The sequence below is a fragment of the Trichophyton rubrum genome, assembly GCF_000151425.1.
Source record: "Trichophyton rubrum CBS 118892 genomic scaffold supercont2.5, whole genome shotgun sequence".
NCBI lineage: Eukaryota > Fungi > Ascomycota > Eurotiomycetes > Onygenales > Arthrodermataceae > Trichophyton > Trichophyton rubrum.
The window spans coordinates 125,703-140,189 of NW_003456424.1; the positions used below are offsets into that span (position 1 = coordinate 125,703).

At 49.1% G+C, this 14,487-nt stretch overlaps 7 protein-coding genes across 12 annotated transcripts; 3 read left to right on the forward strand and 4 right to left on the reverse strand.

Annotated features, from left to right (window-relative positions):
• Window positions 1-69: 69 nt before the first annotated feature.
• TERG_12183 (coatomer subunit beta'-1) lies at window positions 70-1,038 on the reverse strand (the record flags this gene model as incomplete). Its single annotated transcript, XM_047751179.1, has 1 exon — window positions 70-1,038. The coding sequence occupies one exon, from the start codon at window positions 1,036-1,038 to the stop codon at window positions 70-72; it is 969 nt and encodes a 322-aa protein (XP_047606402.1).
• A 62-nt stretch (window positions 1,039-1,100) lies between these two features.
• Window positions 1,101-2,941, reverse strand: TERG_12184 (uncharacterized protein; the record flags this gene model as incomplete). Its single annotated transcript, XM_047751180.1, has 6 exons — window positions 1,101-1,208; window positions 1,270-2,538; window positions 2,606-2,637; window positions 2,702-2,723; window positions 2,788-2,850; window positions 2,924-2,941. 6 exons carry the CDS (start codon window positions 2,939-2,941, stop codon window positions 1,101-1,103), a joined length of 1,512 nt encoding a protein of 503 aa, XP_047606403.1.
• Window positions 2,942-3,183: 242 nt separating this feature from the next.
• Window positions 3,184-4,936, reverse strand: TERG_04761 (uncharacterized protein). Of its 3 annotated transcripts, XM_003234119.2 has the most exons (3): window positions 3,937-4,936; window positions 3,774-3,878; window positions 3,184-3,718 (listed from the first exon to the last, which is right to left on the reverse strand). In XM_003234119.2, the coding sequence occupies exons 1-3, from the start codon at window positions 4,461-4,463 to the stop codon at window positions 3,646-3,648; spliced, it is 705 nt and encodes a 234-aa protein (XP_003234167.1). In that variant the 5' UTR covers window positions 4,464-4,936; the 3' UTR covers window positions 3,184-3,645. The 3 variants fall into 3 exon arrangements, with proteins under 3 accessions (XP_003234167.1, XP_047606404.1, XP_047606405.1); XM_047749869.1 differs by having other exon boundaries at window positions 3,184-3,878; XM_047749870.1 differs by having other exon boundaries at window positions 3,774-4,936.
• Window positions 4,937-4,997: 61 nt separating this feature from the next.
• Window positions 4,998-7,440, forward strand: TERG_04762 (protein disulfide-isomerase domain-containing protein; the record flags this gene model as incomplete). 4 transcript variants are annotated; one of them, XM_003234120.1, is made up of 4 exons in its annotated part: window positions 4,998-5,209; window positions 5,285-5,366; window positions 5,424-7,016; window positions 7,072-7,440. In XM_003234120.1, 4 exons carry the CDS (start codon window positions 4,998-5,000, stop codon window positions 7,438-7,440), a joined length of 2,256 nt encoding a protein of 751 aa, XP_003234168.1. The 4 variants fall into 4 exon arrangements, with proteins under 4 accessions (XP_003234168.1, XP_047604299.1, XP_047606407.1 ...); XM_047748320.1 differs by having other exon boundaries at window positions 5,285-7,016; XM_047749872.1 differs by having other exon boundaries at window positions 5,424-7,109.
• Window positions 7,441-7,822: 382 nt separating this feature from the next.
• Window positions 7,823-9,205, reverse strand: TERG_04763 (uncharacterized protein; the record flags this gene model as incomplete). Its single annotated transcript, XM_003234121.1, has 2 exons — window positions 7,823-8,139; window positions 8,209-9,205. 2 exons carry the CDS (start codon window positions 9,203-9,205, stop codon window positions 7,823-7,825), a joined length of 1,314 nt encoding a protein of 437 aa, XP_003234169.1.
• Window positions 9,206-9,854: 649 nt separating this feature from the next.
• Window positions 9,855-10,316, forward strand: TERG_04764 (uncharacterized protein; the record flags this gene model as incomplete). Its single annotated transcript, XM_003234122.2, has 1 exon — window positions 9,855-10,316. One exon carries the CDS (start codon window positions 9,855-9,857, stop codon window positions 10,314-10,316), a length of 462 nt encoding a protein of 153 aa, XP_003234170.2.
• A 616-nt stretch (window positions 10,317-10,932) lies between these two features.
• TERG_04765 (uncharacterized protein) lies at window positions 10,933-13,508 on the forward strand. The gene has a single exon (XM_003234123.2). It carries the CDS (start codon window positions 11,756-11,758, stop codon window positions 12,989-12,991), a length of 1,236 nt encoding a protein of 411 aa, XP_003234171.1. The 5' UTR covers window positions 10,933-11,755; the 3' UTR covers window positions 12,992-13,508.
• Window positions 13,509-14,487: the final 979 nt, after the last annotated feature.

The following is a 14,487-nucleotide window of genomic DNA, read 5'->3' on the forward strand; positions in this document are numbered from 1 at the left end:
AAACTACATTTTCTGCCACTGCATTCGTCTAACACTTCAAGGTGTAGAACATATCAACATGCATAAAGATTACTCGGAAGCACCATTTACAGGTTCTTCTGCAGTTTCCTCAGTGGCTGCCTCATCCTCATCGCCATTGGCATCAATATCGATCAAATTTGCGGTTTTTATACCACCCTCAGCTTCGAGTTTGAGATAATTATCCCACTCAGGGAAAAGGTCATCATCAGCATTTTCGACACCTGGTGGCACACCTATGATACGAGCCACCTTAGTTTTGCCATTTTTCTCAAGGCTCTGTTTCCACTGGACAGTCAGCTCTGGAGTGCGGCTAGGCTTATAAGTCTGGGCAAAGAAGACAGACTCCACAAAACGGTTGGTTTGGACGAGGAGGTCAATGCATGCATCCACGTCAGATAGCTGCCACAGAGCAGAGAACGCGATATTGTGCGAGCCAGACTGCTTTGCTTGCTCGGCCAGTTTCTGAAGGCCGGCACTGTCTCGGCTTGACGAGTGCAGCAAAAGTAGGGATCCAAGATCTTTGGCATTATAGTAACATTCCTCGGCTAGAGATAGATTCCATGCTGCTAGAGCAGCGTCGCCGACAGTCTTCCATCTGTGTTCAACATCTGTTACTTTAGCGATTTCCAATGCAATGTCAAGCTTTCCGAGCCCGAGAGCAAGGTCGAAGCGGTGTTCCTGGTCGGTAGCAACGTCGAGCGCAAGGTCTCTATAGCCCTGGCCTTCCAAGAATCGGGCAATTTTGTTCATCTGATCTTTTGGAATATCCTCCAATAATTCTGTAGCAGAGTCCATGTCACCTCGCAGGACAAGGGTTTGATACTCGACAACAGAAAGAGATAGCGCAAAGGAGACGGTTGTGAGTTCTTTATCGGTAAGATAAATTCGCCCATCCCGGGGGAGATATCCAAGAAGGTACATTGGCTGATCGAAGTGTGAAATCGTGTAGGTTTGATCACCGACGAGGTAGTTTAATCGGTTGTCGAGTTTGTGTAAATGAAACAGTCCCCAACCCATTCACCAGTGCGAACGGTTTCATAACATCCGTTACCACCTCAAAGGCAGCTTCACGCGTCTCATCAGCATGTCCAGCATGAGTCCTGCATGTAATCTCTCGTGAAAAACGAGGACGTAAAGGTACCTTCACATGCAAGAGTAACCAGTTCTCCTGATTCGGACCAGTACACCTAAAGACATTGTTAGTAGTGTGAAATTATAAACGGAGGGTTTTATTTGAAGGCGACTGACAGCTCTAGGCTCGACTTCTATCCTGCGAACGAGATTACCAGTCTCCCAGTCAAACATGCCAATGCCACCTTGACCCTTGACACCGAGGAGGACGCCAGAATTTAGGCCCTCGGCGTGGAAACCAACGTCAAGCCCACCACTCTTCTCTTTAAAGTTTCGGAATATCTTAACGCTTGTTGATGATTCTCGGATTGCGTAGTCATTACTGTTGTCCTTAGATCCCCAAGCAAAATCTAACGCCTGCCCAAATGCCTTGTTTCTCCAGGCAAGAGCAGTGTAGATAATATATTCGCCATCTCCGCAAACGGAAACAAATCTTCCATTGGGTGAATGGGCCAGTGTCTGAGGGTATATTTCACAGGAGCCGAGATCCTTAGTTGGCAGGGAAAGAGGTGCACCATCTTTCAGAGTTGCATCACCGCCCTTGATGACAGTAGAGACGACTTCGTTATGTCTAGCCCAGACAATTTTACCAGATCCATCCATAGATACAGCAGGCTCTTCTCTACCCATCTTAACCACCACAGCTCCGTCGTCAAATCCCATGGCAATCCCCTGCTTGCCACGTTGGTAGCTAACACACCAGGCTCTTTCCAGGCCATAACTGAGAGATTGTTCTAGCCTGTAAGTGTTTGCGTGCCAGAGCTTTATAGTTCCATCTTCGGAACCAGATATAATGATTGGAAGCTCTGGATGATAGCAAGCGAAAGATACGTTGCTAGTGTGTCCTTCCAAAGTAGCAATCAATGCCTTTGTGGTGTAATCCCAGACTTTAACAGTCTTGTCATCAGATGTTGTGAGAAGATACGGCTTATCAGCCTGTGGGTAATACTCGACGTGGTTTACACCCTTGGTCTCATGCGCTTCAAGGGTATAGTTGGGGTTAGGTGAGCCCAAGCTCCATATCTTGACGGTTCTATCAAGACACGCTGAAGCAAACGTGTTGGTGTGCTTGGGATTGATGGCAAGGCCCATAACATAGTGGCTATGGCCTTCGAATACCTGCACACACTTCCATGATTTGTCCCAATCCCACAATTTGATTGTCATATCATCTGAAGCGGTCAAAACGAACGGATGCGTTGGGTGAACGGCGATCGATCGAATGTAGTCTGGGTGAGCTTCAAAGGAAATGATCTTCTCCGAGGTATTGTAATTGTATACCCTCAGCTGGAAGTCATCTGAGCCGCAGACAATCCAGTTCTTTCGCGCAATGAACCGACCAGCTCTTACAGGGACATCGGTAAGCTCGAATGTTTTGATAATTGACTAATGTAATAACCAGGCATCAGCAGTCTGCATGAGATGCTTGGGGTGGAATCAGAGGGACGCTTACCTGGGTCTCATAAGACCAGATGTAGACATGGCCTAAGTATAGAATATCAGCAACTGGAGCGTATCATTACTATACCAGTGCAATGCAACAGCATACCGCTATATAATGTCGTCAGAATCTATAGCAACCGTCAGTTAGAAACAAGCCATCCCACTACTCAGTAAGTTTATATGCAGGCTTACCCATGGCTCTGTGGGGTGGAAGTCAATCCCCTTGACTCGCTCGGAGCGAGCAAAGAGTTGTCGCTATGAACAGATGTCAGTAAGGACCTTGACTCCTCAAGTGAAGTGGCATAATAATGAAGGAAGAGAGTCTTACTTTGACGTCGAACCGCATATTGGTGGGTGAACGGGGGGATGGCGGCTCAGGGCCGCTAGACTGGTAGCTCTTAACGAATAATTGATTAATACAAGAAAAGGCCGTTAAGAGAATACAGTATTCCCCTATATCCAGCGCAGAAAAGAAGTGATCAATTGGTGGCTCGCGTTCACCTGGCTAGCGAAGCAACTTGTCCACATAATCGCTATCGAGAGGCGTGTCTAATATTAAATGGCAGTGTTTCCACCAGCTGTCCTAATCGGGCTAGCGTCGACGAGCGTTTTGCCCCAAGAACTTCTGCTGTTTATCAAAATATCAAAACTCCGTGCAAGAAGATACTTTCCAGTTGATATACGAAGATTATTTTACTTAAGGGGCATCCTATGTTTATTCCCCTGGATTTTCCGGTTATATACGGAGTCACATATACGTTATGTTTCAAGAAAAACAGAGCAGCTGCAAATACTTCCAGCGACATATTTCATATCGCTGGACAATAAATATATATATAGAGCATAAAGATACCGTTGGAGACTAGATGGGAAGGAGTCTATTGTATTGTTTTGATATGTGTGCAAACAAGCGTCACAGTATCACAGTGGTATAGTATACAAGCAAGGAAAATATCACGGCGCACAAAAAAATCTCAGAGTCCAAGTCATCAAAGGCAACATGAGCCTCCTCAATTGTGGTAGCGTGGAATCGCAACATCTATAAATCGATCATGAGCTCGATTCAGTTCTTTCAAAGTAAGTCCACTGGCCAGGCTTGGGCTTTTCCACGAGTTCCTCCCAGCTACGGTAAAGGTCAGCGAATGTAAGTGGACGTATGTGGCAGTTTGAGAACTTACACTTTGCTCTTGACCATCTCATCAACAAGTCTGAGTTCTCCCTCGGCAACCTGGATCACTTCCTCTATCAATCCACCGCCAATCTTGTTTTCAATCTCGGAAATCCTAATGTGAATTTCGTTTAGCACCAGTGCAAAACCTAGGTAAGTGAGACCAAACGTACTGTGCAGCCTCCAGAGCTGGCTCTGCCTCCCAATGGATAGTGGGAGTCCCCTGATGGGCAGCTTGTGCTTCTGATTCCTTCATACGCTCCTCCATCTCCTCTTCGCTAAGGTATGCTCCCTCCTGCTGCACTTTAGAGGTATCTCCGCCCCAAAGCTCGTCTTCCTTGGCAATATTCTCCTCTTCAAGCTGGAATGCAGCGTATGTACCATCCTCCCGTAGAGCAGCCTTGTATTTATCTGGGTTCTCAGCAACAAGAGCTCTTACTCGTTGCAGCCAGGCGTCGAACCCCGGTGGCTTCGTAGACTGTACAACATCCAATCGGTGCTTGATAAGGGCCTCTGTCGATTTGCGATATACAGATGATTCCGGAATTGCCTTAAGTTTCTGGAGAGTTGTGGTATAGAGGTAGATGAGCGTTGGTCGAGGACTGGGGTGGGTTGAAAGGCCAGTAAGACCGGTCGGCGTGAAGGGCTCTAGGTATCTTGCTGGCTTGACATTAGCCAAAAGTCGTAAAGTTGCCCTCATGGTGTGCTAAAGAGCGATTCCTGCAAGCGCCGTGATTCAACGGCTGCGTCTCGAGCTATGCAATAGTAGATAGAAACGTCCTTTCGCCGTCGTCGCTGACCTTTCTACGCAAGTCGTTTCGCCCGCGTGGACTTGCCAACTCCGGCATGTCGGAAACGGAAGAACTAGCCTGCCGGAAATCGCTTATGTCATCTTCCTCAAAATCATCAGGGGAAGAAAAGAAGAACAAGAGACAAGCTGACGTTGACGCGGACGACAGTCGACAGCGCAGATTCTTCGCCCACAAAACGCCGTGGGTCTCCATGAGAACAAGGCAGCTCGGTGGGCACGAAACACAACGAGGATCCTTTCCAGCTTGCAAATATCAAGTGCCCCGGGGGCAGATTTTCAACTCACCGTCCACCCTCTTCTACCGCAAAAGAAACGAGTCGTGTCTTGGAGGCTCGAGATCTCCTAGCCAGGCCTTGTGCCTTACAAGTGAAATTTGGAAGATATCGCCGGTATTGGCTCGCGCGACCCTCTTAACAGATCACAATGAGACGCTCACTATTCTTCCTGTCCGTTCTTGCGGCATCAATATCCCCCGTGTTCGGTCTACCAAGTGAGCAGACGGCAAGAAGCAGAGATGAGGCCGAGAAACCCCTAGGCCCCGATCCTAAGTCAACTGTTTTCAATGGAGTCACCGTGCCCCCTATGAAGGAACTTCGAGGGCCAGATTTCGAGGAAAGCATAAAGGAGGATTACTGGTGCGTTTCGCTCCGAAGCAAACTTACACTCTCACCAGACTGTGCCAGCTAATTAATTTCTGCCCTCGTTAATAGGTTTGTAAAGCATTATCACCCTGATTGCGGACACTGCAAAGCTGTTGCGCCAATCTGGCAAACACTATATGAATTTTATTATGTTGGTGTTCATTCTTGCCTTATCTCCCTCTTGCATGGAACTAATCACTGGCCCCAGACCTCCAACCCATTATTATCAGCTACCGCGAAGAAAGCAGCCGATAACGAAAAGTCATTGAACTCATTCCATGGCTACTATGGATTTCACTTCGCATCATTGAACTGCGCCGCATACGCCGATAAATGCAAGGAGCTTAGCATCGTCGGTTACCCGAGATTTGTTCTTTACCATAAAGGAAAACCGTTCGACACATTTTCGAAGGAAAATAAAGGGATGCAGGAACTTAGCAGTTTCATCGAAGAGAAATTGGAGATGATCAAACCAGGTTCCAGACCTCAGGGAGGGGTAAACCTCCCCAAGCCGGGCGATAAGGAGGGACAAATGATCCTACCGGATAAAGACAAGGCAGAGGGGAACTCTGAACCCGAGAAGCCAATTAAGGGCGATAGCAAGGACTCTTCAAAGGGATCAGGTGATCGGAAGGGCTCAAAAGACACAAAGACCCCCCAAGATCCTAAGGACTCCAAGAGTCCAAAGGGTGACAAGATTCCTGCTCAGGTCCCTACCCCCAAGAAGGAGGCCAAGGAGAAGAAGTATAATCTCTCGGGATCGTCTGTTTCTTTGACTGCAGAATCCTTCCTGAAACTTGTCACTACCACCCAAGATCCATGGTTTATCAAGTTCTATGCTCCTTGGTGCAGCCACTGCCAGGCACTTGCTCCTGTGTGGCAGCAAATGGCTAAGGACATGAAGGGGAAGCTCAATGTTGGCGAGGTCAATTGTGAGGCGGAACGACGTCTATGCAAAGAAGCACGAATCTCCTCATATCCCACAATGCATTTCTTCCGTGGAGGTGAGAAAGTCCAATATGAAGGCCTACGTGGGCTGGGTGACCTTGTTAATTACGCCAACAAGGCAACCGATGTCGTGGGCCTCGGTGTCCAATATGTCGACGCAGAAGCCTTCAAGAAGATGGAGGAGACTGAGGAGGTCATTTTCCTCTATTTCTTCGACCATGCCACAACTTCTGAAGACTTCGCTGCTCTTGATAGACTCACCCTTAGCTTGGTAGGACATGCCCGACTGGTGAAGACCGATAGCAAGGAGCTTGCCGAGCGATTCAGAATCTCTACATGGCCCCGTCTCCTCGTGGCCAGGGATGGAACTGCCAAATATTATACCGCTTTGGCTCCCAGAGATATGAGAGATTTCCGCGCTGTTCTATCTTGGATGCAGAGTGTTTGGCTCCCTATCGTGCCCGAATTGACAGCTACCAATGCTCGCGATGTCATGGATGGTAAATATGTTGTTCTCGGAATCCTCAACAGACAGCATAACGAAGACTTCGTCCAAAACAAACGTGAGCTCAAGAATGCAGCATTGGAATGGATGGAAAAACAGACCAAGTTATTCCAGCTAGAGCGCCAGGAACTACGAGATGCTAAAGACCTGCGGATTGAGGAAGCCGATGATCGTAATGACCAGCGCGCCCTCCGAGCCGCTAAGAGCATGCGCATCACTATCCGTGAGGATGATAAGAAACAAGTCGGGTTCGCTTGGGTTGATGGAATTTTCTGGGACCGATGGGTCAAAACTACATTTGGCGTCGATGTGAAGAACGGAGACAGGGTTATTATCCACGACGAATCGGTAAGTGCTCAACAGCCAAGATTGCATGGCTTGGTACTAACTTCAAACCTAATAGAACCGTCGCTACTGGGACTCGTCTCCAAACGGCGTTGACATCATGCCCAGCCGTACTTCAATCCTCGAAACACTCACTCATATTGCCGCTTCTTCTCCGAAGCTCAAGTCCAAGTCCACTGTTGGCTTCTTTGAGCACATCTTTTTCACCACTCGTACCTTTGTCAGCTCCCATCCTTTCATCACTCTAGCATTGTGCATTGTCGCCATTGCCATTGCTTCTCTGTGGGCTAAGCGTCAAATCCGCCGAACAAGAACTGTGACCGGAAAACTTGGAGGCTCTTCCATGGGTTTCTTCCACCTAGACGGCAAGGAGAAAGGGCTCTTTAGCTCCGTTGGGTCTGGCCCAAGTAACGGAAAAGTCGATTAAACGAATGCATCAGGGCTCTCTTCGTATTGTCCTTCATTCGATTTAACAAATAATATTATTCTTGTTGTAATATTCTTTGGACTCTAGGGTTCGACTTCTGCTTGATTATCCCGCTCTTCTGTTCTTTCTGCTCTTTTTTTCTACTAAGGGTGTTCTTCTGTTTCTTTTTTTCCCAGTTGCTATCCTACCATACTTATATACCTGGCTAGCCCACTTTCTTCCTTGAGCAGGTTCTTATATTCCCCATCATAACGAACCGAAACGGCGTTGGTATGAATGAAATTGCGTTTATAGACTACCTATGAAAGCCACGGAACTTCCTGGTATCTTAGAATCGGTCTCAAAACAAAGAAAGTCTATCATAATCACCGATGACACTTAATTATAACTTCAACTGGTCCAATCCAATGGTTGTCCATTCATCCTCACTAATATCCTGGAAGTTCATCACACGATTGCTCCCCTTTGGCCCATACCGGCCCTGCAATGCGCCCCAGTCCCGTCCCACTGCAGTCTCGGGTCTCCATCGGAAAGCCTTCGCTAGTCTGGGGTCTAACTTTGACTCCATGGCGTCTGCAATGAAGGAGCCAATAGACGTGATATGTACAAATCCATGGCCAGAACCACCTACGCCCAGCACTAAATCTCGATGCTCAGGATGAGTGCTGATGAGGAATTTACGATCAGAAGTATCGGCACCTAGGTGAGAGGTTAGTACCTTAACCGTAGTAAGGCAGGGTATAACAACAATAAAGTAAGAAAACATACACCAACATATCCGTGCAAAACTCAGCGGTCTGCTGGCTAAATGTGGCATCGTTTCCCCTAAGAACTGACGCACTCGTTGCTCAGACTCGAGTGGAATTTGCTGCCTTGCAAACGGCCTACTCTTGAGTTTTCCTCCTTCCGTGACCCAGTTACAGTATCCAGGATGCTCATCACATATCTTCAGCTCATGTTTATCTTCATCCGGCTCCATGAAGAATCCTCGTTCAACATTGAAAAGAACGGGTAAATCTTTGTAGAATTTGGCCTCCTCAGGCGTCATTTTGATATGTGCCAGGGTCCAAGCGGTAGGCCTCAATTGATCCTTCATATTGAGGAGATTCTCGGCGGCGGCTCCGGCACACAGAATTGTCTTTGCTCCGAGATGGACATGACCATCTGCCGTACGCACTCCCCTGACGGCTTTACCATCTACATACACAAGCTCTCTTGCATCACCGGCAGGTCCGGAAAGGAACGTAACTCCCAGTCGAGCAGCCTCTCTAGCGGCACTCTCCATGCTCTTGCGCGCAGCCACCCACCCGGCCCCGTCCTTCTTCCACCAACCCTTCCAACCAGGAAAGTCCCCCGTCAATACACCCTGGGGCATCGTTTCGCGGAACTCCTGTCCCGTAGAGCGTGGTATCCAGCCATTAGCAGATGTCATTCCACCGGAGGAAATGTCTTCTCTTGTAGCCTCCGAAGTGGCTGCGATAATGGCTCCGGTGTCATGGTAATACGGCTGGAAGACCGGATCATTCTTCCATCCGCTCACCGTTGCTTGTGCGATGGTCTTCGAGACATAGTCTCCAACAGGGGAGGAGTCAAGTTCCAGGAATTTGTTCACATCATTTCCAGCAGATATAGGAGATGGAACTGGGTATTTATCTAAGACTTTGATATTCGTGTAGCCTCTGCGGGCAAGATGAAGAGCGGTACTGATACCCCAGGTTCCAGCACCGATAATGACGATGTGGGAGTCTTTTGCTAGTTGAAGCATTGCAGTTTGAAATATTTAATCAATTATATACCTCTAAAGTGCAGTACAGGTGTGTCTCGTAGATATTTATGATATATCTAGTTCACTGCTGGCATAATCGAGTATCCAACGAGTTTGATGACGTTAGTCGTTCAGGCATCGAGACTGGGCTATATGTAAATCCACATTAGAGCTTACACGACAGCTGGGTAGAAATCCCTGCGATTGCGGGGAAATGCGTGGGGTAAATTAGGTGGTTTCATTATCCGGGGAAGATGAAGTGTCTGATAAATATTCTGCGGTAGCAGTTTAGGAGAACTCCGCTGGTGATAGGAAGTTGTTAGTTACCTACTCGAAGATTATGTTGATATAAAACATCGATGATGGCCTATGATAACGATCTAGACGTTCCTGGGACCGAACGGCTTTTTAATGGCGAGTCCTCTATGCATGTATGATTACTAGTCACATTAACCTAATGTAAATGACATAGGCGAGGGCGAACAACTGAATGGCCATGCCCTGGCTGAGATCATCTTGATCCCCAAGCCAACGACCGAAGGCAGTGATCCGTTAATGTGGTCGATGTCAAAGAAGTCATGGCAACTGTTTCTGCTCTGTAGGTTGCATTGCTCAACACCCCTCATACATCGAACTTCTTATAAACATTATGTTAATAGGTCTATATGCATGCACATTCTCGTATGGAGAGAACATGCTCGGAGCGGCATGGACAACCGTCTCGCGAGAAGCTGAGATATCCCTTGATAATATGAACGGCGGTTCAGCACTAAACTACCTGCTTCTTGGGCTGGTAAATATCTTCTGGGTGCCTATTGGGATGAAACTCGGCCGTCGCCCAGTCTTTCTAATCACGACAACCATCTGCATGTTGACTGCTGTCTGGCTGGGCTATGTTCACGGAACGGCTCAGTGGATGACCAACCTGGCCATCAACGGGTTTGGAGTTGCTGCCTACCAGGCAGTCATCCAACTGAGTGTTTTCGACATGTTCTTTGCCCATCAAAGAGGACGGACTTTATCCTTTTATCTCTTTGGCCAGCAGCTCGGCTCTATTCTGGGTATTGCTTCTTTCACCCCTCCGTGGACAATCAGCTCGACGACTGACTGACAAAGGTAAACAGGGCCCATCACCGGAGGTATCATCTCAGACGGACCAGGGTGGAGATGGACCCAATGGATCTGTTCCATGATCTTCGCTGTCGTCCTGATCCTGCTATTCACCACCTTTGAAGAGACGCTCTTCCCACGTTTTTTGTTCGAACAGGACCAAAATGACCCAAACACCTCCCACAAGAAGGATATTGACATGACAGCATCACTGCACGAGGTCGATAGCACCTCAAAGGTATCCTACCATTTTCCCAAACGAACTTACCTTCGCCGCCTGAAGCTATGGATCCATTTCCCACAAGACAAGACGACATACTGGCAATACTTCAGACGCCCGTTCGTGCTCTTCCTCTTCCCCAACATCATCATTGCAGGCGTCATATTTGCCTTTGGCTGCACGGCAGGTATCGTCTCGTTCGGCACCATTTCCCGCATCACCTCCAAACCACCGTATAACTGGTCCACCACATCCACGGGGCTTATCTACCTGGCCGCTCTGGCAGGGAACATTGTTGGGTGGGCTACAGGTATGTCCAGTGACTTTATCGTCATGCGCCTTGCACGCCGCAACAACGGTATCAAGGAGGCGGAAATGCGTCTGTGGACGTTATGCGTTACCTTCGTCTACGCGGCGGTAGGCTACATGCTTTATGGATGGGGAGCGCATTTTGGCATGCATTGGATCACTATTGCGATAGGCCTGGGCTGCATGATTGCGCACCAGGTATCTGCCTGCTCTGTAGCCACTGCATATGCCATGGAGTGTTTTCCGGGAATATCTGGGGAGTTGGTGGTGGTTCTCTCGATATGTTCATCTGTGATCAACTTCCCACTCTCCTTCACGGTGCAGCAGGTTGTCGATATGATAGGGTTTGGATATGCGTTTGTGTTTTATGGGTTCTGCGTGCTGGCGTCCATGGCCGCCGCGATCCCCGCGGTCTTGTATGGAAAGTCATGGCGTCGTCGAGCTGCTCCAAAATGGAAGAAATGGCTTGCAGAAAGAGACCACATCGACTAACTTCTCCCCTTGCCTGGTGTGTGTATTTTTCAAGCGAGATACTTTGCAAACATGATTCTTCTATCAGGGTCAACGACGTCAAACGACTTTGGCGTCTCGAGGTCGCGGCGATTCTATTAGTTTGTGGGGAAATTAAGGTTGCTTACTATCCAGATATTCCATTTTCATTGGTCAGTGTCTGAAATTATGACGGCAATGACTGGATGACGCATTAGCTTACATAATATTAGACCAATAAACATTTTTTAAGTTCGCGATATAAAATGCGTCTCGACCAACCATCCTCCTTTCTTCTCGGACTCCACTTCCATGCATCCACATTATTGCCTAATTAGGAAATGATCTATCTGCATCAACATCTACATCTATATCAACATCGACAATCTTCATATACATTGGCGTCCTTCTATATATAAGACATGGACGCAGAATCTACACAGGAATTCTTGGAGGAGAAAGATCTCGTGTTGAGCAGAAGAGCGTCTTTAGAAGAAGCACGAGCAGCACGCAGACAGGCAGAGTATGGCTCTGACAAGTACTGGGAGTTGCTGAGGGATGTACTCGAAAAATCAGCGGCTCTGTCTGAACTGGCATGGAACCTAAGTGAAAGATTACTAACCCTCCGTGACTGCAACGAGGAGGATCAGCTTGGCTATATACGGAGCGACAGCGCATTCCTTTATCACAGGGAGCGCCTAAATGCGCAGTTCCAGATCACCGATAAGAGACAACTAATGTATCCCGGGAGAGAAAGGGGGATGTCACCGTCCCTAAAACCGAATATCTGCCCTTACCAACAACGAATTTTCATCGAGCGGGTAATAAACACCAAGGATGAACCAAAATGTCCACGCTGGTCGTTTGTGAGGGATGTCAGGGTGGCCTACGGTAAAGCCACGTTCATGGGGCAGTCGGCGCGCTGGTGCTGGTGTACAATAAGGGATAGACAGGTCTCGCCAACCGACCTCAGAGCGGTGGAAATCTTCCCGCACTCGCTGGGTCAGCAGTGGATGACCTATATTTTTGGACCAGAAGCAAGGGGAAAACTATACACTGTTGGTAATGGCCTCTTGCTGCCACCAAATCTGGCTGAGCAGTTCAGTCAGTATCGAGTCACGTTAGCACCCACCAACCATAGGTGGAACGACAACAGTGACCCATGGACATGGAAACTCGTGATAGTTGACCGGAAGGGCCTCTGGAACGAGCTCACGGACTGCGGAATGTGCTATGGTGACCTCCATAATAGAAGCATACCCTTTCAAGACGCGGTGCGCCCCAACGGCAAATTTCTGTTCTTCCACTACCTATGTGCGATGCTGCTTCAGGCACGCCGAGACGAGGAATATGGTACCATGCTCAATGAAGTGGGCCTAGAGGACGCCTGGACGGACGAGGGGAGAGTGCACAGTGGCCCCTATATCAGGGACACGGTGTTAGGAGGCTTCATCGAGCAGTTTGATGAGTCTGGTGTCTCGCCGATCTTCAGAACGAAGATTATGGCGCACTTCAGGCCCACAGATGACACGGAGGAGGAGACCGTGAACGTGCTGGCCGACATTGACCCCCAAGCTGAGATGGCCGAGGACAGCGAGAGTGAGGAGGAAGCGACCGAGTATCTAGACGAGATGATAAAAACGTTTTGGGGGAATTAACCATGAGCACCCAGACAACGCTCCCAACCGGAGACTGGGAGTTCTGTGGGCGAATGTCTGGTGTGATATAAGTTAGCTAGCTTTCCTAACCAGAGCTTGACAACGACCCCTGGTGCTTAACTTATAGCTAAGTAGCTCCATAGTTATGATATCATCGTTACCAGACAGAGTTGACTTCCACACTTCCCGTCTACCCCGTCGCCATGCATGTAAACCAGCTAGCGCACCAGCTTATGCTCGACTAACGAAGCCTGTCCATGCGCATCCTGTGGCTGAAGAAACCGAACGTGTCGCCACTCGTACGATGCATCACTGCTGGGCCCCTGCTTGCTTCTTACCAGCCACGCTGCTGCTCTGCTACGATCGCTTCGCAGCCAGCCAGGATGAACAAAGCTCGTATCAGATCCAGAGCAGAGAAAAAGCAAAGGGCCAGACAGTATTGACACTCCATACCCTCTGTAGCAGTACTCCGGAGTAGCCAAACCTGTGGCGAGCCATGTCCCGGGTCCTTGTCCATGTCCTGGGACTCCTGGGGGTCAACCGAAGCTATCCCAAAGCCGCCTGCCCAGGTCTGTCCCGTTCGGCCAAGCATGCGACAGGTCTCTCTGCGGCGTTCGTTGGCCTTCCTCTTCTTGCGCTGTCTCCTCCTGTCGCTGTCTCTTCTCTGCCGCTGCGGGTCGCCAGCAGCGCCACAGCTGGTCGATATTAACTGACTGCAGTCTCAGTTCACTGTCCCAAGCTGCCTCTGTTGGCTGCTTCTCCTACTTAAAGAGACTCCCGACCTTCCTCGTCCGTGTGAATAGCTCCTCCTGCGCTGTACGGGGTACCCACGTCCTCTAGCCTGCCAAGTTGCACTGCCACGATCGAGATCACAGTCAAGCCGCCCAAGAGGAACTACTGGGGATCAGCCAGTCAGTTAGTGACGTCTTGACCACCTCCATCACCACCAGCCAGCACCGTCGCCAGCACCGTCGCCAGCATCTCTCCGCTCCAGGGTTGATACCGGCGACCCGCTGGTCCTCTGATCCTTGGTTCAACCGCAATTCCAACTCGCTGGCTCGTTGCTTGTCTCGATTATTCATCGGCGTCTCCTATCGAACTAAGGCTCCGTCTGACGTCTTTTTTGCTCTGCTTTTTTGCCTTGGGACGGGATGGGTACGTTTCGCCCTTTGCTCCGTCCCTCTTTTTTTTCCCTCCACTCTTCCGCTTCCTCCTCCTCCTCTTCTTATTTCATCTCTTGATTCTTCTTCATCGTCGTCTTGATCTTCGCCATCTCTTCCTCGCCTAGTCTGCTGTGCTCTATACATTGAGGCTCGATTGAGGCTAACCCCAGAGCTAGCTCCAACCACTATAAAAGCGCAGTTCCATCGGGTCGGGTCGTCCTTCTCGACCTACCGCAGCTCCTCAGGCGCAATGCCCAACGACGCCGAAGCTGGCTTCACCAACGGCCACTCCAACGAGCGGACCGGCCTGCTCAATGGAGACAGCGGCCGTCA

What these genes read in the sequence shown, in the direction of transcription:
- TERG_04761 (XM_003234119.2), bottom strand. Translation starts at nt 4,463, where the DNA reads ATGAGGGCAACTTTACGACTTTTGGCTAATGTCAAGCCAGCAAGATAC. An exon ending in CCAGCTCTGGAGGCTGCACA is followed by an intron (nt 3,879 to 3,936) that starts GTACGTTTGGTC and finishes AATTCACATTAG; the next exon opens with GATTTCCGAGATTGAAAACA. An exon ending in GAGATGGTCAAGAGCAAAGT is followed by an intron (nt 3,719 to 3,773) that starts GTAAGTTCTCAA and finishes CCTTTACCGTAG; the next exon opens with CTGGGAGGAACTCGTGGAAA.
- TERG_04765 (XM_003234123.2), top strand. Translation starts at nt 11,756, where the DNA reads ATGGACGCAGAATCTACACAGGAATTCTTGGAGGAGAAAGATCTCGTG.